This window comes from Hemiscyllium ocellatum, chromosome 12, assembly GCF_020745735.1.
Source record: "Hemiscyllium ocellatum isolate sHemOce1 chromosome 12, sHemOce1.pat.X.cur, whole genome shotgun sequence".
NCBI classification, from domain to species: domain Eukaryota; kingdom Metazoa; phylum Chordata; class Chondrichthyes; order Orectolobiformes; family Hemiscylliidae; genus Hemiscyllium; species Hemiscyllium ocellatum.
In genome coordinates this window covers 13,224,186-13,247,046 of record NC_083412.1, presented here as the reverse complement: position 1 = coordinate 13,247,046, position 22,861 = coordinate 13,224,186, and the positions used below count along the sequence as shown (strand labels likewise).

Here is a 22,861-nt window from a genome sequence, read left to right as displayed (position 1 = left end):
TTTCTATGATAAATGTCATATATCCAGGATGGCATGGATAATGCTGATCCTTATAAAACCAGAGAAAAATAACTATTTGAAAAGTTAATCATAATTATTCCCAACTGCAAAATAAGCATCTATTTGCTGCTTCCATCACTACAGTGATATATCAGAGGTACTTTTTTGGGTACTCATTTAACATGATTACACAAAACAAATGTGATTAAGTAATTCATGTTACAGCTTCAAAGGGCATTGGAACAGCATAGAAAACTTTCAGAAACATTTATAATGCTTATGCTTGTAGAGTCACTGGAATGATGACAAAAACAGTGTACAGTACATTGTAGTTTTTGTAAAGGTGGCATTGAGAAAAGGTTTTTGTTATTAACGGCTATTATGAGGTTATTGAAGGTCTAAATAAAACTCATGCCTCTCTGTTTTAATGAATTTGAGTTTTGATGATGTGTCCTTATATGCTAGGACTGTACTGTGAAAGTATTCATTCATATAGCAAATCATAAGTACCTGAACAAATTTGCAATTATATAATCCCTTCAAAGTATATTTTGCAGTTCATCACAATACATAATCCCTTTACGGTATTTAATTTAATTAATGTTTTTACTGCACATATGCGATGTAGCATGCTGTGTGGTTAAACAATCCCTTTACACCAAATGTATACACTCACATCATTGTATGCTCTACATTACCTTCATTCTATCTCGCTTTTGGGTATGTGTTGTTATAAGACCCAAAGTTGTTGTCACATCATTTGGCAGATCAGTTTCAGCTAACTCTGTTCCAAAGGCCTGTAGCATTTGTGCAGTTTCTTTTACCATGACAGCAAAACTTTCAATACCCTAATATATAAGATAGAGTAAATATATATTAGAGCAAATCAGGCTAGAGAAAAAAAATATATAGAATACACATCTGTAATAACCAATAAAACTTCAGGTCGCAAATAAACAATAATAAATATGTAACTCAGACTAAATGGATTCCTTCATTCAAAGTACTCACAATTGGGGTATCAGTATTAAAATGCATGAAACATTAGAAATAGGTCATATGTTTGAGATGCTGATTGTTTTATGGATCTATGGTCAGTTGAGATGAGAACATGCTAATATATGCTGTTGATTAACCATTTGTTCCATTGCTGTATTAAAGATAAAGCCGAAGCATTGACTACCTTCAGCCGAAGTGCTGAGTGAATGATTCATCTCAGCCACTTGGAGGTTCCTAGCATATCAGATACCAGTATTTATCTAGATTGATTCATTCCATATGATCAAGAAAAGACTGAAGCCACTGGGTATGCACAGGCTTTTGCCCTTGACAGTATTTTGCTGATAGTCCTGAAGACTTGTACTCCTGAACTTGCCATACCTCGAACTAAGCTATCCCAATACTGGCATCTACTCAACAACATGGAAAATTGCTCAGGTATATCCTATATATAACAAGATAATTCAACATGCTAATTACTGACCAATAAGTGAAAGGTATCGTCAACACCACTACCAAGCAGCATTTGCTCAGCAAAACCTGCTATCTGAGGCTCAGTTTGGTTTCTACTAAGCCAACTCCTGACTTTATCACAGCTTTGGTCCAAACATGGTGAGATGCAGGTGACTGTCCTTGGTATTGAGGTCACAAATGACGGAACGTGGCATCAAGGAACCCTAAAAAGCTGGAGTCAATAGGAAGCAAGGGAAACCATTTCATTGGATAGAGTCAAAGCTTGTATAAAGGTTGAGATTGTTGGAGGTCAGTTATCTCAGTCCCAGGCTATCACTGCAGGAGTTCCAGGCCCATCTATCTTAAGCTGCTTCATCAATGATATTCCCTCCATGATGAGTTTAGAGTTGGAGATGTTCACTGATGACTGCATGATGCTCAGCAGCTTTTGTAACTACTCAAATACTGAAGCAGCCCATAAACTACTGTGCAAGCCTGGGCTGACAAGTGGTAAGTACCATTCACGGTAATAAGTGCCAGGCAATGGCCATCTCCAAGAAGAGAGCACTTCATCATGACAGTCAATGGCATTGCCATTGCTCAATCTCCTACTATCAACATCCTGGAGATTACCATTGAGTAGAAACTGAACTGGACTAACCATATAAATATTGTGGCTATAACAGCAGGTTAGAGGTTAGGAATACTGCAGGAGTAACAAATCTGCTGACTCCCCAAAGCCTATCTACCAAATACAAGGTACAAGTCAGGAATGTGATAGAATATTCTCAACTTGCTTGGTTGATAAGCTCCAACAGCACTTGAAATGGAAATGCAGAAAAAAGCAACCCACTTGATTAGCACTATACTCAGTCCCTACACCACTGACACACTGTAGTAGCAGTGTGTCTATCTATAAAAAGAACTGCAGAAATTCACCAAGACTCCTCCAAGGACAGCTCCTTTAATAAAAAAAACAAGGGCAGCAAATACATGGAAATACCACCCAAGTTCCTCTCCAAGACACTGATCATCAGGACTTGAAATAATCACTATTCCATCGTTGCCACTGGATCAAAATCCTGGAACTCCCTTCCTAAAACCTTTGGGGATGTACGTATAGCAATCAGACTGCAGTGGTTCAAGGATACAGCTAACCACCACCTTCTCAAGACATCTAGGGACTGGCAATAAATAATGGTTCAGCCAGCGATGCCCATGTCCGGAATGAATAGAATAAAGTATACTGCTCACTATCCTTTAGATAACTTTCTGTCAACCCTCAGCTGCTATGAGGGCCAAAATGTTGAATGCTCAATTAATTATCTCTGTTGAGCTTATTCGTCTAATCTGGGATGTCGAGAAAGGCAACAGAATTGAACTCTGCAAATTGGAAAGTGGAGAATATCTGAAACTAACCCAAGTGCAGAATATCTGTTGTTCAGTGTCAAATTGCTTGCCAATAAATACGACAACCAAATGAAGTTATTTGGATGAAGTTTTGATGGGCAGCAGGATTTGTAAAATTGCTACACCAGTCTACGGGGCTAAAATTTATACAAGCATGATGGATCATGCGGCTCCTTCTGTAATATATGTAATGTAATCATACAATCCCTACACAGTGTGGAAGCAGGCCATTCGGCCCATCCACATCAACCTTTCGAAGAGCATCCTACCCATACTCACTCCTCTACCCTATCATTTAACCCTGAATTTCCTACAGCCAATCCACCTAGCACGAACAAGGGCAATTTAGCACAGCTAGCCCATCTAACCTGCACATCCTTAGACTGTGGGAGGAAACCAGAGAGCCCAAATGAAACATGCATATACAGGGAGAATATGCAAACTCCACACAGACAGTTGTCCGAGGGTGGAATTGAACTTGGGTCTCTGGCACTGTGAGGCAGTGGTGCTAACCATTGAGCCACCATGTTGCCCCATAATAAGTCAGGTTTTCAGGCAGAAAGAAGATTTGAGGAAACTAAACATACTTCGTTTAGTCATTATTGTACAAAAAGGTTTGTATTTCAGCAATTACTTATTTAAGGTCACTATTTTCATATAATGAAAATAAGCAAAGATGATGTACATCAGTTTTCGTTCCTAATTTAAGGCAACATAATTAGTCTCACTCACAAAGCACCATGGGTACCTCTCTCCATTAGAGACGATTGGATACATAGGGCTGAATTTTACGAAAAATTGGCTGTGTAAATTTTTGGGTATTTCAAGGAGGGTTTCTCTCCATGAGCTCAAGTCAGTTATCTAATGTATTTCTCCAAATCATTATGCATGCACCACACCCCTACAGTGCTGCGCTCACACCATTGAGAGCTCACCACTGACGGAAGTACTCGCCACTCCCAGGACCTTCCTAGACTTGTGCCATCATGCCATATTTAGGCCAACTTTGCTGTGCACTATGTCAAGCAATAACCTTTCATAGTACACACAGTGGAAGGGAAAACAGAAAATGAAAGCTTCTCAAGATGCATAGGTGACATCTCATTAGAAATACAGTCCTACAATCATAAACCTATTGCTTCTTTACATAATAATTGCAGCTACAAGAACAAAGTTAGAGGCTATCATTCTTAGTGCCATACCATTTTAGAATCATGTCTGAAAGAATACTACTCTTTTCCTAATGCCAGCACAGCATAACATTGGTCATTGATCAATATGGGAACATCATATGTTGGACAGCTTCCAAACAATTGATCATATTAACTTTAATCAAACAATGGGAAAGTGAAGAAATAAAAGAGATTGGCAGTTCGAAAAAATGGCAGTGGTACTACAGATGCAATGAATACTACCACCCATGACAGTGGATATAAACATTTGAGTGACAGTGAGGAGATTTCAAGGTGGAGTTGCAGGGGAGTTGGGTGTGGGACTGGCTCTCAGCAGGCACCTCTTCCCCATCCCAATTAAGTATTGAAGCTCTTTGAATGAAGGACAGACAGGTAACCCTGTGAGAGTTGTTTTGACACCATCAATGCATAGCAAGCTTGTCCGACTTCTACTAGGCTATAGCACTAGCAGGCTGAAATCATTAGGGGTGTACTAATTTCACATTTAAGGGCATCAATTGATGGTGGGATGAGAAAGCCATCCATGGCCCTTCCCAACATGGAATGGAAAGGCAACCTGGTCCCCACCCACCACCAGCCTACCTATTTAAATGTCCTTCTACCACCAAACTCAACATGGATGGGGGAAAAAAATACTACCATCGTTTTTCAACTATCAAGCCACCTTTCCAGTGTAATTCTGGTATACAGGCTGGCATTCTCGATTAGATTTCAAATTCAATATGATTTTCATATCCTGGTGCACACTCACCCTCTCAAGTAGAGAAATACTCAGTTGCACTAGACTATCCTTGGCACCAAGGCAAGAATATCTACTGTTTATTGTTTAAAATAAAATGCAGAAGTCTTTCAAACTTGACTGTTCTTAGACACCTTTAAAATCGAAAAAGTAAGAGAATCATTTGATACAGTAAAGACAAATAGCAGCTATACAACCAATTATGACAGAACTACAGAGTGAGGCCAGTTAACCCAATGTATCTCAGTTGGATCTATGCTAGATCAATCCAAAATGGAATGCATTGTCCCACATGCCCTAAAAACTCTGAATATTGCTTTGCTTCAAGTAAGTATACAATTTTCCCCAAGGGAAGAACAATTTAGTCTGCCTGATGTGTCTAAGGTTTGGACTTCATTGTATTATATACACTTGGCTCATTGATAAACCTTCTCTTAATACAGAACAGCGAGCCGGTTCTTGCGTAAAAAAAGGTTGAGTGACACATGACAAATTAGCCAAACTTTCAATGAGAAAGCAATACGTTATGAATGACAAATTTTTGGCTAATTTGCAACATTCCACCCATAGACTTGAAAAATGGCAGTCTTATTTTTGCTTTCTCTTTTCCTCTTAATCCAATCTCTCTTTACATAGAACAATACAGCGCAGAACAAGCCCTTCAGCCCTCAATGTTGCACTGACCTGTGAACTATTCTCAGCTCGTCCCCCTACACTATCCCATCATCATCCATGTGCTTATCTAAGGATTGTTTAAATCTCCCTAATGTGGCTGAGTTAACTACATTAGCAGGTAGTGCATTCCACGCCCTTACCGCTCTCTGCGTAAAGAACCTGCCTCTGACATCGTTCTTAAATCTATTACCCCTCAATTTGTAGTTATGCCCCCTCGTACATGCTGACATCATCCTAGGAAAAAGACTTCCACTGTCCACTCTATCTAATCCTCTGATCATCTTGTATGTCTCTATCAAATCCCCTCTTAGCCGCCTTCTCTTCAATGAGAACAGGTTCAAGTCTCTCAGCCTTTCCTCATAAGACCTTCCCTCCAGACCAGGCAATAACCTGGTAAATCTCCCCTGCAGCTTTTCCAATGCTTCCACATCCTTCCCGAAAAATGGGGACCAGAACTGTATACAATATTCCAAAGTGTGGCTGCACCAGCATTTTGTATAGTTGCGGCTCCGGAACTCAATCCCTCTACAAATGACACCTAACATACCGTATGCCTTCTTAACAGCACTATCCACCTGGGTGGCAACTTTCAGGAATCTATGAACATGGACTCCAAGATCCCTCTGCACATCCACACTACCAAGAGTCTTTGCATTGACCCAGTACTCTGCCTTCCTGTTATTCTTCCCAAAGTGCATCACCTCACATTTAGCTGCATTGAACTCCATTTGCCACACCTCAGCCCAATTCTGCAGTTTTTTCCAAGTCCCCCTGCAACCTGTAACACTCTTACCTCTCAGATGTCTTTCTGTACCTGGTTTCAAACTGACATCACCCATTTTAATTCGTCATCTTCATTAATTATGTTACTTTTACAATGCTGCATAAATCTCACTGGTTAAAAGAAGGAAAACTGCTTCCCATCATTCACTCAAGCTCCCAGATATCTTGGTCAAGCTATAATCACCACACACGAATATAAACTTATGCCCTCCAAAAAGATCAAAAGCCTACATGTGCACAAGCAAGACTAACAAATGGGCTATTTCAGACAGCGCCCCACTCCAACAAAATGTAGCCCATTGTATTATCCAATTTCCAATAAGTAATATGATAGGAGATCTGAGAGTACATGTAAAAGTTGTTTGCCACTTACCGTCCGATGATACAACCACTGACTGTGGGAATATTCCAGGGTACCTCCAAGTTCCTGGGTTAGCTGTGTTTTGTCAATGTGACTATGTAATTCTGTTACTGAATTCAGCATTATGATCTGCAAAAGAAGATCCTCATAAATATACTGAGAATCCAACAAAAAAAGTTCCCTAATCAAAATGAATCAAAGTTTACAGGGAGCCAAGGAAGGTCCTTAAGGAAGGAGTGATGGCAGATGGGTGATCTGCACTTGAGGATATGGAACCATTTACAATGCCAGACATGATGAGACCCAGGAAAGGAATAAGGGTAATCAGCAGTCAGATGGAAATTGGATCATGGCAGCACCAGGTTAATACCATATCTTGGCAAAACTTAGGAGGAAGAAATTACTGCAGATGCTGGAACTTGTACTGAACGCAAATGCTAGAGATCGGTGGGTCAAACATCATCCACGGGGAGAGAGTAAGCTATCGTTTCATATCTAGATGACTGGATGACAAAGCTAGGGTTGATAATGTGATGTGTTCAGGCATGGCATGCATTTTCACCCAAAAGCCACCAGGTGGAGCCCAAATGCTTTTTTGCCAGATGTAATTGCCAAAGTAATTTGTCAATATGGCTAACTACGAATTGTGCTTGCAGTGATATGCTAGACCATAGTAAACTTATTTCATACATTGAACAGAATTGGTACGCATTTTAATTGATGCCAAACATGCAGTATTACAACTTATTTAGCTTAGTGATCATTTTCCACTTTACAGATTAGATTACTTACAGTGTGGAAACAGGCCCTTCGGCCCAACAAGTCCACACCGACCCGCCGAAGCGCAACCCACCCATACCCCTACACATACCCATTACCTAACACTACGGGCAATTTAGAATGGCCAATTCACCTGACCCGCACATCTTTGGACTGATGGGAGGAAACCGGAGCACCCGGAGGAAACCCACGCAGACACGGGGAGAACGTGCAAACTCCACACAGTCAGTCGCCTGAGGCAGGAATTGAACCCAGGTCCCTGGCGCTGTGAGGCAGCAGTGCTAACCACTATGCCACCGTGCCGCCCCTAAAACAGTTGTCTGTATTGTAACAATGAATAAACAGTCAATCTTAATGAGACAGGTGAAACAGTAGCATTAGATGTTTTCTGAAATAACAAATGACTAAATTAAATTAAGTATATTGGCTAATCTAAAATTTGTTTACTGCTATTCCTGAAATTTACCAGTTGATAAATCTGGTTTTGAAAATGATGTCATTTTTAAAAAGAATCATGTTTAAATTACATCATGCTTATGTTCATTGGTATTACGAATGAAAGATCACAATAATATTACAGATATACATGTCATTTTTAGGTTTGCAGCGGAGTACAAATCTGCAATTACCATGAGCACATGTTAGCAATGTGCCCTAAATTGTAAGTCATGCACCACAAAGGCAAGAGTTCCTAGCTGGCATATGAACACAATAGCCCAGAAGTGCAAGCACTTGAGCCTTTCAGATCATATTTGTTACTCTATACAAATATAGCAGAAGATTCCTGGACTTCCCACTTCTTTCTATTGCCAAAGTTAATATCAGAACACCAGTAGATAAAGAAGATATCTTATCATCTAGACATTGCTACTAGTGTAAAAGTCAGCTCAAAATCAAAATCTCCTGTTCCAAGCTGATCAACTCCCTTCTGAATCACTCTTATTGGTGAATTCAAATGCAATCACATGGGTATGTAAGTAGTCAGAGAAAGAAAAGGTAATTCTCAAAGTAACATATGTAGCAGAGGTTTAAGGAGTGGAAGCAGAGAAACCAGCTACAACTCACTGGAGCCCAGTGTTTAGAAGAGCTAAATAACTGACGGACATAAATGTGAAAATGCTTTTCTTGCAAATAATCAAAATCTTGATAGAGGAGTTCTATTACTTCTATCTGTAACACAAACCAGTCCATGTAGCAAATGTTGTAACTTAGGGATGTCTGCGGTAAAAGAGACATCAGGAGTCTGTTCTTGGGGCACTTCTGGGTCTGGATTGGCAGCCACAGCTGTCCATAGGAATCCACAGATTCCTTGTTAGATCGCCTTAAGAACACCATTACTCTGGGAGTGGTCAATTATTAGTTGAGACTACTAGGTCTACACTCATGCTGACTATCAACCCAAATATCCCTTACCAGTATCAGCGTGCTGTCAGGAGTGGTATAAAATAGAGCTTTGTTGCAAGACCATGATCCTGATGTACTTTTCTTCTGACCCTTCTTGTAGGCACCTTTATGCCGGAGTATGGCAACCATGATGACTTTCACTTCTCTTTCAAAATCTCCTTTGGATATGCCTCTCAATCACCTAGCACTTAACAAGCACTGTGCAGCAATAGTGGAAAAGCATATTTCAGGAAAATGATAGGAATACTGAATAGACAATGTAGAAAATTGTAGAGGTCTTGCATAACTTTTGCAAATAGTGAAAATATGAGATTTGCTCATGAAATTGACAGCTTCTGCTGCTGCTTATGGCAAAGGAGTGCTTTGCTTCCAAATAGTCAAACATGTATCATTTTTGGGGAATAACGTTCACAATATGGCAATCAAAAGAACATTATTCAATATTTCATGCCTAAAACAAACATGAACATTTAACAGTTTCGGTTTACTTTCTGCAGCTTAACATGACAGACTAGCAATAGGCTTCCCTAGGCCTCATCTTATCTGTCCTGCCTCCCTTTGTCCAAGAGATCATTGAGTTGATTTTCCCATTATGTCTGCACCATCTCACTGAGGGAGCATTATGACTTTGAGCCATTCTCTTGTCTTTATTCAAATAATTATCAAATGCCCTCTTGAATGCCTTGATTGAACCTATCTCTATCACATTTCCAGGCACTGCATTCCAGACTCTTAACTAATTACTGAGTGAAAACTTCCTTTCCCCACCTCCCTCACAATATATTTGTTTCCTTTGTAAATTACTTTAGGTCTGTGTCATCTCATTCTCAATTCTGTTATGAGTGGTAGTTTCTCCCCATCAACTGTCAAGTTCCTTATGATTGAGAAAATTTCTATCAAATTCCCTCTTCACCTTTGCCATTTGAGGAGACTATCCCTAACTTTTAAACCTATCTTCATTATTGAAGTTTCTCAATCCTGGAACTATTCTTGCACTCTCTCCCTTGTGTTCACTATCACTACAATCCTGAAGTTTACTACCCACAACTTTGTCCAGTTCTGGTCGCCCTACTACAGGAAAGATAGAGGCTTTGGAGAGGGTGCAAAGAAAGTTTACCAGGATGCTGCCTGGACTGGAGGGCTTGCCTCATGAAGAAAGATTGAATAAGCTCGGACCTTTCTCTCTGGAGAGAAGGAGGAAGAGAGGCGACCTGATCGAGCTTTACAAAATAATGAGAGGAACAGATAAAGTCAATAGCCAGAGGCTTTTCCCTAGGGTAGGATTGATTGGTACGAGAAGTCATAGTTTGAAGATATTAAGAGGAAGGTACAAAGGAGACGCCAGAGGTAGGTTCTTTACGCAGAGAGTTGTGAATGCATGGAATGCATTGCCAGCTGTGGTGTTGGAAGCAGAGTCATTGGGGACATTTAAGTGACTGCTGAACATGCACACGGATAGCAGTGAGTTGAGGGGTGCGTCGGTTAAGTTACTGTATTTTACATTAGGGTTAAATCTCGGCACAACATCGTGGGCTAAAGGGCCTGTTCTGTGCTGTACTTTTCTATGTTCTATGTTTTACTCTGCTGGAGTGATGGAGGGTCTTTTCCCCAAGGCAACAGTTATTAAAGCTTCTTGCTGACCTGGGCTGCAGAGATGCTCAAGACCTACTGAGACAACAGAAACAGGTCTGTAACATACGGATTCTGTCATTCAGATGGGAATTCTTAAATCCATTCACTCTGGGAAATAATTTTCAAAGCTGAGTCTATAGACAATTCAGTTTTCTTTTGTGAAATAGTGGGGAGGTGATAGATGGATTTTCTGACTGTTTAACAGATGGGTGAATCACATCATGAATACTCCTTCCATGGCCACCAAGTCTTGGCATGGGACTCAAACTCTGGTCTTCCAGACTAGAGATAGGGAGACTACCACTGAACAACAAGACATCCCTTGGACATTTCAATACTTGGATAAAAATTTTAAATTGAAGATAATGGGGGATCAGGGCTTAACAAAGGTTAGAGGTCAGCAAGAATAGGTTGATAGTTGAGTGGAATTTGGGGGTTTTCTACAAGAAGCAGATGTTTAGATGCACTAAGGTTTACAAAGTTTGGAAGATGGACTGGTCATAACCATGAACAAATTGGAATAGCTGTGCCTAGATGTGAGGAAGTTGTGATGAGATTTTCAGTAGAAGGAAACAATGGCCAAGAAAACAAAGTCACCCTCTCAGAAAGGCCGTTTATAAATCTGACAAGGGCATATTCAGTTCTGTGGAACAGGTTAACTGGATTGGAATGAGTCAAATGGGGATGCTGTGCCAGCGGGTGGCATAGATCTTGAAGGCAACAGAATGTTCAAGGACTTAGAGATGTAACAGGAGTAGAAGATGGGACAGTAGTTTACAAGGAGCCAAGGGCAGGTCTTTTTTAAGGAAGGAGTGATGACAGATTTTGAAAGCAAGGAAATCTGCACTTGAGAACATGGAACCATTTATAATGCCAAATATGAGGAGACCCTGAAAAGGAATACGGTAATCAGCAGTCAGATGGAAATTGAATCAAAGCAGCACCAGGTGGGTACCACATCTAGGCCAGATGCTAATTCCTGTACCGAAGCCAAATACTGGAGATCACAGTGGGTCAATCATCATCCATGGACAGAGAGCAAGCTTTCCCATGGCAGAAATGTCTATCACGAGGGGGCATAATTTTAAGGTAATTCAAGGAAGGTTTAGGGGAGATATCAAAGGTAGGTGCTTTACACAGAGAGTGGTGGGTGTGTGGAAAGCACTGCGGGCAGTGATAGTACAGTCAAATACATTAGGGACATTTAAGCAACTCTTGGACAGGCACATGGAAGATAGTACAACAAAGGATGTGTAGATTAGTCTGATGTTAGAGTAGGAGGAAAGGCCAGCACAACATCGAGGGCCGAAGGCACTGTACTGTGCTGTACTGTTCTATGTTCTAACATTTTGAGTCTAGATGACTCTTCATCAGAACTAGGGTTGACAATGTGATGTCATCAGGCATCACATTATCAACCCAAAAGCCACCAGGTGGCGCTCACTTGCCTTTTTGACTGATTTAATTGCCAAGGATTTGTCAATATGGATAACTTTACAAATTCTGCTTACAGTGATATGTTAAACCAATAGTGAATACAGTGGCAATTCACTCTTGCTGAGCCCTTTCAAAACTTATTTCATACATTGGACAGAATTGTTGTGCATTTTAATTGATACCAAACATGCAGTATTCCAACTTACTTAGCTTCGTGATCATTTTCTGCTTTATAGAAACAGACAAAACAGTTGCAGTATTGAAACAATGAATAAACAGTCAATCTTAGTGAGATAGGTGAAACAGTAGCATTTATAACAATGGCCAAACAATCACATTATATACTAACAGATATGGGACAAAGGCAGGTATATGGAGTTTGGCCAATGATCAGTTATGATGTCATTGAATGGTGGAACAGGCTTAAGGAGTTGAATGGCATACTCTTGTGCCCATGTTATGTTCACCAAGCTCAGGTTTAAATCAACCCTTCATTGTTTTTCAGCTTAGTCCGCTAGAACTCCACTCCAGCAGAAGGCAGTGATTAAAAAATACATACACTAAATCTTCTGGATATGAAATTCTATTTATAAAATACTTCATTTAAACAAAATCCTATTTTATAGACTGAAGTAGATTTCAGTCAAACTTCTCACATTCCATGTAATCACATTGTAATAATCTCCTCCCTGCACACACACATGCAGCTTACCGATCCACCTTCTATCCTATATCATTAATGCCATTCTCTGCACTCAACCTCCCAGTCATTCTTTGATACTGTCTTTGCTACCTATTTTCTCCACCTTGTCCAAACGTGGGACAGCTGGAGTAAAAAAAGCTTTGAAAGATATCTAGACCCTGGAAATTGAGATCTGCCATTATAAACCATGAAGCCTATTTATACGTATTTGAGCTTACTAACAGCACATTATTACTGCTTCATCTGAACACACCTGACAATTTTGTTGCCAGCACAAAACAATATTAATATTGAGTATGCAAAAAATATCATCAGGGATCTAGCATAACAGAAAATTCAAACTGTACTGTCATGGTACAAGATCCTTTTGAAAACAAACATTTGGAATAGGTTCTTCAAACAAGATCAACATTATTTGAATAAATTGTGAAAAAAACAAAGTAAAATTCAGATTATGAAACATCAGTGCTATACAATATTAAGATTATTATTAGTGTCCTGATTCAAGAAGGATTCTGCTGAACAAAAACAGAGTAAGTCATTCTTGTATGGAAGAACAAGAAAGACCTCCCTCTTGGCCTGCTCATATCTCTAACTATTTCTTGGTAAACTAACAGGCCTTCTGTGTCCAGGAGGTTTTCTTAAACTGGCTTCTGTAAGGTGTGACAAGAGATTAGATCAAGGTGCTTTTCAACTGGACTTCCTCCATAATATAATTGGCATATTTTCTGTACAACCTGGTTAAAATCACAAATCAATTATAAGGAAAGGTTTGGCCATATATTGCGCAGCCAGTTGACTGACTCCTTTCACGCTTCCCTCCTGACTGCCAGATTAACATTCCAAAATTGCATGGCAATAAGTCATTAAATCAAGTCCAATGCATGAGTTTATTATTAGTTAGTAACGCACATCTTTTGGAGATTATTACTAATAATGTAATTCTCCTTCTTCTCTAGTCATTTCAAAGTAATTTTCAGAGAAGGATTAATTTGGGTATTTGGTGACATTTACTGACATGTGCTCAGGCTGATTTAAAAAGCTTTATCTGTTTAGTTTACTAGCTTGCTGACTCAGTAAAGTTTATGTCACCTTTTTGTGTCTGAGTCCATTTAGTGTCCAGCCTCATGAACCATGAAGCCTCATATGCCTCATGGTGACAATCACCCTTTGAAATGCATCGTTTCTGCTGCTCCTAATCATGGAAAGTTTGTCAGATTGGCAGTAGATTTAGCATACAAGAACTCAGTGACAGCTTCATATAGCTTAGCAAAGGTAGGGAAAAAAATGATTTTGAACAATTGGAATTTCACTAAACATTTTTCATTCCTGTAAATATTGCAGCTACAGATCAAAGGCTGGAGATTCTGCAGTAAGCAACTCACCGCCTGGCTCCCCAAAATCTGTTTGCTATCTAAAAAGGCACAAGTCAAGAGTATGAAGGAATTTTTTTTTTAGATGAGTTCAGTTCCACAAACAGTCAAGATGCTCATCATCATCCAGGACAAAGCAGCCTGTATGATTGATATCCCTCCCAACATTTCAAACAGTCACTTCCTCCACCATTGACATACAATGTTACCACATAACAAAAGGCAGTGAGCAGCTTACCAAACCTCCCTTGACAGTACCTTCCAAACCCCAACCTATACCATTTAAACAGAGGGGGCATCAGATGCTCGAAGATGTAATCAATTGCTAGTTCTCATCCAAGTCACACATTGTCCTGACTTGCAATAAGTTATTACTCCTACACTGTCAAATTGTCAAACTTCCTTCCTAATAGCAACGTGGGGCACCTACATCAAATGGACTGCATAAGATCAAGAAAGCAACTCATCAACGTCTTGACACAGTCAATTAAAAATCGGAGTAAAATGCTGGCTTTGCCAGTGATGCCAACTTACCATGATTGTTTTATTTTGAAACCCAACTGTTTGACAAAAAAAATTTTTGAATTGTCATGACATTCAGTTTCAGAATGGGAGGGAATTGTTTGTTCTGCAGAGCAGATATTGGGGCCAAGGTGCATTTTGTTCTCTATATATTGTATGTTACTTATATAATAGCTAAGGTGTCACATCAGTTCCTTTTAGCACTTCCTTTTCCAGAAGCAGCAAGGGTGCCTGGCACCAGTCCAGCAAGCCATCCAGCTCCAGTCTTAAACTTAAACCTACTGACTACCAGGTATCATTCTAACCTCAACATCCTGCAGCTACTAACTATTCCAATCTGCTGGTCAAGCAGTCAGTCAATCTGTCGATCAGATGGGATCAACAGGACTGCCACATCCTGAGGCTAGGTTCTGCACTCACTGCTAGTATCCATAAGGTAAAAACAATGACTGCAAATGCTGGAAACCAGATTCTGGATTAGTGGTGCTGGAAGAGCACAGCAGTTCAGGCAGCATCCAAGGAGCAGCGAAAATCGACATTTCGGGCAAAAGCCCTTCATCAGGAATATCCAAAACACCATTCCCACCTTCTTATTAATATTGGCTCCACTGATTTTAAATTGGGCATTGAATTGCATATGCTTAATTGGTCATGTCTTCTAACCCTATTTTACCTGAAGACTCTGCTTAGTTTTAACTCCTCTTATACAACATTATACAGGATTGACTGGACATGATTTTGTAAATCTGGTTTACACAAAAACCTTTGGTAATATTTTGGTTCAATCTTTTAGTGGCTAAAAAAGCAAACATCTTCCTGAAGATCACATCTATTTGAAATCTAACTTACAGGTACTTTTAGCTTAAAATCATCTCGATTAAATCTCAAGACAATGTCAGAGATGGCTCTTTGAAAGATTCCTGAAGGTCGAAGAACGAGAACCAATTGAAGATTTCCTGGGAATGATCCCTACAGGGAAACAGAAATCACAAGCAATTAGAAACAAGAGTAGTAATAAGCCATTCAATCTGTCAAGCCTGCTATGCCATTTAATACAAATCATTACATGTATTTGGCTTGCCAACTCCAGTTCCCTGCAAGACCAAAATCCATCTCAGCTTTAAATATATTAAATTTTGAAGAATCCACAGCCATTTGCAGGAGAGAGTTCCAATGATTCATAACACTTCCAGTGAACAAAATAATTCCCCAAAAGCTCATTCAGAAAATGGAGACAGAATTACAGATACCAACAATTGTCCACAGGTAAAATACCTGGTGCTGACATATTGTTTCAGTTTTATTTAGAATCATAAAATCCCTACAGTGTGGGAGCTGGTCATTAGGCCCACCAAGTCCGCACTGACCCTCTAAAGAGCTCTCACTTTCTCAAATAAAGCATATATCTGAGTTCAGCATGCAATAAGATTAAAAGGAAAGGAATCAGGTCATTGTAACTACTTTACAAATGGTTCTGCCCTACTGACAGGGAGAATTTGTATCACTGTTTGCAATTTCAGATACATGCTTTATTTGAGAAAGTGAGAGCAATAAAACTACCTGCAAATTTTCAGTACCACCTTCATATTCCTCATGAAAGGTCTGACTCGAAGTCAGCTCAATGCATACCATTGGATCACCTTAGCACAAAAGTGTACTTGTCTAAGGATGAGCAAGCACACAGACTCCGTCCCACATAGCTGTTGTGTCACAGGTGAGTGTGCTTTCTATTCACGTTTATTATTCAGCAGCTGTCCTAAAGGTATGACTTAAAGGCTACTGAAGCCCGGACTGCAATGAAACTCACCGTGATTCGCAGCAGTGATGCTTTCACGGAGGACCATTTGTCTTGCCTCCTATCCACAAGCAGAATAAATCCAATGTCACCATCTTGAAAGCTGAAGTAAGAAATTTCAGGAAAGAATGATTTCTAGCTTCAAATCTACTACTTCAAACATTAGTGAGGAACTAATTACTGCCAAATTCAACAGTGACCAAAGCTACAGGAGCAGAGCATATTCTAGTTTACATCACCCATTGGAGATGATCACAAATTTATAGCTGTTGATAAAGCCACAAGTTTATAAGAAACTGGAAATTATGGTTTTCAGAAAAACACAAGAAATGCCTCACATAAGGTTGGTTGACTCCTTCAGAAAATGAAACATTTGCATTTCACACGTGAGAAGAAGGGATATCCTCATCGTTCACATCACAATAACTGTAAACAGAGGTAGTGTAGGATGTGGGGCATTGATCAGTTAGAAACAGTTTCCACTTATCTGTATCATTCAATCATGCTTGTTACACAACAACGAACCGAAGGAAACTATAAACCCCAGTCCTTGTAAGTCAGAGCCAATTGTACTATGCCAGCAGGTGGCTGCAAGCCAATTATAGCTAGAATGTAAAGGAGATAGCCTAGTACATAACGAGTAAGCAAATATTTATAATGTTAATTCTATAAACACTGATTCAAAATACAAACCCGAGGTATCATTCCTCCATTGGATTATTTTGTTGCGAAATTCTGCTTCTGTATTCAATGGGTGCAAAACTAGTTAACAGCAGCTGCAGGAATGAGGCAATCACTGCAGAATTGTTCATAATAAAATCCCTTACTGTAATTTAAGCTTTGCCTCATAGCATGGTCTTATCCTTGAAAAACTGAGTAGGGAAAAAAGTTCCCTCTTCACATAAAGTTTAAATGAAACAGCCAGCAAATCCATGATGTAGCCTTGTGTTTTATTTAATATAATTTATTTTCATTTGATTTTTTGAATTAGGGACACATGGGCTTTTGTGTGTGCTGCAAGGCTTTAATAATTAATAGTAGTTCTGTAATCATAGCGATATCTATTAAAACAATTTGAGAGCACTGGTATGGCTATTCAACCATATGATATGGGAACACAAGTCGAGCTTGGTCTGCCATTGATTAGGATAATAGCTAATCAGACATTCATGTCCACTTTCATGAATTTTCCCCATAATACTTGATTCCCTGACTGATGAAGAATCTATCCCAGCCTTAAATATATGCAAGGATTCTGCCCTCCACAGAGTTCTGAGGCAAGGAGTTCCAAAGACTCTCAATTCTGAGAGAATAAATTCCTCCTCTTTTCATTATTTAATTGGTGCCCCTTAATTCCATACCTATACCCTCTAGTCCTAGACTCTCCCATGATTCTTCTAAACTTCAAAAAGTAGAGCTCCAACCAGTTTAGCCTTTGCTCAATACCAGTGATCGTCCTAGTTAACAGCCTCCAATGATATAATATCATTCCTTAAATAAAGGAGAGCAAAACAGGTCACAGTAGTCCAAATGTGGTCACACCAGCACCTTGTACAGTTGTCCTGGTTCGTATTTACTATCTTCCTTGAAATAAGAGCTAACCTGTGTGCTAACTTTTCATTTCACATGCACAAATGCTGGCAAATCTGGTGTCTTGCAGCTTTACGCCATTTAAATAATGTTCTGGTCTTTTGTTCACCCTTCCAAAATAAATAATTTCACATATGTGCACATTATAGTCCATTTGCCAACTCTTTGCCCATTTACCTAAATTATCTTACCATGGCAGATGGTGAAATGTGAGTTCAATAAAAAAATTTGGAATTAAGAATCTAATGATGACAATGAAAACGATGGTTTTACTAATGTCCTTTATGGAAGGAAATCTATCACATTTACCTGGTCTGGCCTACATGTGACTCCAGGCCCACAAAGTCTAAATCCTTCCTATAGCAGGGCATCATCACTAACTTCTCTTTTCTGTTGCTCCTTTTTTCCATTCCTGATTTGACTCTTATTGATCCTACTTTCCTCTGTCAATTGAATTGGTTCATTTGTCAGGGAAAATTGGTCCTGTTGTTCAGAGAGGTTACATGTTTATGCTGCAGAATTTTCAACTTGCATTTCCAGCAAGTTATGATGCAAGCTTTGAGCTGAAGGGTGTGGGAAATAAATATTTTTCAGAAACTACCTGGAGAGATTCCCCCACACTAACTAGATTAAGCTCACTGAACATATGTGGATGTGGAAATGATAATAGTTTAGTCTTACCTGGGAATACTAGTTAGATATTTTATAACAGTTTGGAATTCCTCCTCAGGGATATCAGTAAAATTTGAGTATTCAGGAAAAGTTATAATTGGACAGCCATCAGCTCCTCGGCCTCCTGAAACAAAGAATGCAACAATGAATAAATAACTGCTGCTCTACAGCCTCAAGTCAATAATCCAAAAATTGTCAAAAAACCTTTGTGTAAAAGTAGATCGCTGCCCACTCAAGTTGTTATAAAAGTTTCCATATTACGATTATTACAAAATGCAGGACAGATTTCCAGTGTTCTGGCCAATATTTAACCCTTAGCCAATGGCAATAAAATGGAACATTTGATCATTATCACACTGTTGTTTTGTTCTTCTTCAATGTAAATGTACCAATCAGACACTGGGATTGCTGACATAATAAGATGGGTTCTAATTTTAAGTTAAGACTACATTCTTTTAAAGAAATGTTATCTGGAAAACTACATTTGACATGTACATTTGGTACCTATGACTTATAACTAGACTATATCTACATCATATCGCCCTGAAGTGGTAATGATTGACAGCAGATTAAGATGTGTACCCTTAATCATGACTGCAATCCTATCACAACATCCTCCTTTACTCGAACCAAAAGTTAACCTTGAAGAATCAAACCTTTACATCATTCACAAACAAATAATGTTGTGGTTGAATGCATAAATGTATTTAATGTCATCAATTTATTTCTCCTTCATCTTCCTCTACACATACTTTGTTCAACAATGTGCCTCCTCCCCCTCTTCCACAATGTTCACCTCACATTCCTCCATCCTCTACCTCACACTCTCCTGCCTCCTCCATGTCATATTCCACTCCCCACCCCATCTATCACACCGCTCCTCACATTTCAACCCTTCCACCTCATACATCTCATGCTCATGGCCTCCTCCACCTCATTTCACACCACCTCCACTTCAAATTCTCCCTCCTGCAACTCACATCCATCCTAATTACCCTAGGTACCCACATGATTCTCGACAAAACCCTCTTACCTCCACCTCACAGAGTTGTACTTAAAGCGAGATCACCAGCAATCCAACGTTTAAAGCTTTTTTTCCTGCTTGAACCTCACAGCAATCGAGCCACAAAAAAAATCTTCCAGTTTGGAGTAATCTTACAGGAACACAATGACCACTGGTTGAAGCAAAACATCATCCTTAAACAGAGGCACACTGTGTAGTACCCCAACAAAGCATAGGCTGCAATCACAGGCACCGACTGCACCCCGATGCTGCAGTCACAGAGAAGGGAACGTGAAGCTGTAGTCAGTGTGGTATTGAATCAAATGCTGTGTTGCAGAGGGGCACTGAACTCAAGGTTATAATTAGGAATGAGAACTGAGCCAGAAGCTGTAGTTAGATGGGAATTGAATCTGATGCTCTGGTCACCACTAGGAACTGAACCTTAAGCTATAGATACAAAGAGGAACGGATCCAAATTCTGCATTTACACATGGGAACAGATCCTAAAGCTGCAGCACAGATGGGAACTGAACCAAATAATGTGATTACAAATAGGAATGTCTGTGGTACTTGAAAGGTGATAACTGACGCAGGCATTATATTTTCAATGAGAACTAACCACTCAAGCCTTCACTGAGCCATTGAACACTGACTGCTTTCAGCAACAGCTGCTCCCCAACTTGTTCACAGACTTATGCATCCACCAATTTAACCCGTTATTCTAACTTCCTCTTCGGGCTACTCATGGTTCAGATGCTAAGGTCCCTTTATCAGAACTGCTGCAAATGTGTTGCTGGTCAAAGCACAGCAGGCCAGGCAGCATCTCAGGAATAGAGAATTCAGCTGTGATCTCCGGCATCTGCAGACCTCATTTTTTACTCCCTTTATCAGAAGCCAACTGAAATCCCATCGGGACTTGTGTCAGTTTGTCTCACATCTGTCAGCACTGCAACTGCCAGAGTTGCAGATGCCATGCTTTCATCTGCCAGTCCCATACTCTCCAGTATTGTATCTGTCTGCATTACAACAACTAATCTGTGTTGTACCACATTTCCAATGTCGGCACCATCAACATCGCCTTTGCCAGCCTCATATCTATCAGTATGTAACCACCAGTCTTACTCCACCAGCCTTGCAACCACCAGCCCGTCACCCACCACAACATTGGCAGCTTTGACCTACTAATGTGCAGCCACCAATCATCCCCTGCCAGCCTCATAAGCACCAGTACCAGAAATGCTAGTGTCACCGTCAGCAAAGTTTACAACTATCCATATCTGCCAATGCCACAAATGTTTGCTTGCAACATCTAGTATAACAAGCACAGTTGGTTGGATGGCTGGTTTGCAAAGCAGTGTGATGCTAATTGCATGGGTGCAATTCCTACACTAGTTGAAATTATCGTGGAGGATTCTCCTTCTCAACCTCTCCTCTCACCTGAGATGTAGTGGCCCTCTTGGGTTAAATCACCACCAATCGCCTCTCTCTAATGAGAAAGTGGCCTTATGGCCCAGTAGACTATGGCAATTTGACAATAGCTACAAACTCTAGAACCTTTCTCACTAACCTCACAATCACAAGTCTTGCCATGGCAGGAACAGAGCCATCAGCCTCACGTTCCAACTCTCTCCTCTAGTGGACACCATCAGCCTACTAACTACCAGCTCTGCATTTCTTATACTACAATCAAGGTCACTATTGTCAGCCTATCCTTCACAAGTGCTGCAACTGTCAGTCTCAAAAGTCAAGATCACCATCACCAGCCTCTTCTGTCCCCAGCCTTGGCACAAACATTAATGTCATAACCACCTGTGTCGCCACCAGAAAAATGACAGTGTACCATCACCAGGCTTTCCCACCCACCACCCTTCAATGCCTCCAACCACCCCAAAGCCTCGCATCTGCCAGCCATGACAACCACTAATCTAGTAACTGCCAGTCTATATAAATGGCACAATCTGTACAAAAGTCAACAATGACGGCCATAACAATTTCGCACAATTTGGAAAAGTACATCACATTGGCCAATGTGGTCATATGATTTTTCACAATTTTGGTGGACTTATATCAGGGCCTGGTTGTGGGAATCTCATTCACATAGAACATAGAATGTTACAGTGCAGTACTGGCACTTCAGCACTCGATGTTGCGCCGACCTGTTAAACCGATCTGAATCCCATCTATCCTACACTATTCCATTACCATCCATTCCTGGTTGCATTCCTACCGGTGGGCTACTCAACACAGGAGATTTTCCCACTGGTGACCTCATGTAAATAAATAATCCCATTACACTATTAATGCTGGACCTTCATAGCCTGAATACAAAGGAGGATCTTCAATGTAATTCAATTATTATGGCACTTGTGTTGAATTTCCCTAGCTCCTTAATTTTGATAAACAGAATTTTCCTCTTCCTGCACTGATGTGCTCTACCTGTCCATCAAACAGTGCTGTCAATAATTATGCAACTAAGTTTGCACCAGCAAATTACATGCTATTGGCAAATCTCCTTCAGACAAAGCATGAAAAAGAAATGGGCATTAAAAGAACAATTAACTATTGACTCTACCATGTTCAAGAGTGTTTTCATGAGGTGTACAATATATATCCAACAACAGACTTGTCATCACCTGGGAGAAGCCAAAAAATTCTAACTGACCTGAAGGCAGAATTTGGTTCCCATGTGTCTTAATATCATGAGGAGGATCCTGGCCTTCATCTTAGCCATACTTACAGAAATAAAATACTTGACATGTTATAAATGGTAAAATATTTTCAATATAACTGGTTAAACAAAGTGGATGAAATACACATTTAAACTAATGGATTTTAAAGAAATCGTCAAACAGCCGATGACACAGTATAGTTGCTATGCGATTTAAAATTGCTTCAAGGGACTGCATCTGCATGCAGATAAATATAGATAGTAACCAAGGCAACTAAGGTATCCCTTAGTTACCATGCAGATCTGACACCAGATCCCCTCACCTAATATTCATGGTTTTCATTGCACAAAGTTTAAAAATGGACATATGCTTTTACAGTCCATTCACATTCTAGCCATGAACGTAGCACTGATTAAAGCTTCAGTGATCAATTATTATGCTAAGCTTTATTTAAAGATGTCAACAATCATCTGCTTTGCAGCTCAAGTATGTTCATTTTTTGTAGGCATAAAGTAGAGAGGTGTGTTTACTGTCACAGTTCTTCAAGGAAACACCAACATGCAGAGCATGCAGTAGAATCTAAATAGTACATAAGAAGTTCATGAATGGGACCTCCACATTTCCTACTGATCTTTCTTGTGATGCCCAAATATCTACAATAATGGAGT

The 22,861-nt window shown here is 39.9% G+C and overlaps 1 protein-coding gene across 4 annotated transcripts in view; it reads right to left on the bottom strand.

The window, feature by feature from the left end:
* mcf2la (mcf.2 cell line derived transforming sequence-like a) overlaps positions 1 to 22,861 on the bottom strand; it is a 233,286-nt gene that overhangs the window by 112,739 nt on the left and 97,686 nt on the right. For all 4 annotated transcript variants that reach the window (XM_060833340.1, XM_060833339.1, XM_060833341.1 and 1 more), the window contains exons 3-7: positions 18,531 to 18,645; positions 16,272 to 16,362; positions 15,314 to 15,433; positions 6,626 to 6,742; positions 699 to 848 (exon numbers count right to left, since the gene is read on the bottom strand). In XM_060833340.1, the coding sequence (XP_060689323.1) occupies positions 699 to 848; positions 6,626 to 6,742; positions 15,314 to 15,433; positions 16,272 to 16,362; positions 18,531 to 18,645 (593 nt within the window). The remainder of the gene's footprint in view (positions 1 to 698; positions 849 to 6,625; positions 6,743 to 15,313; positions 15,434 to 16,271; positions 16,363 to 18,530; positions 18,646 to 22,861) is intronic.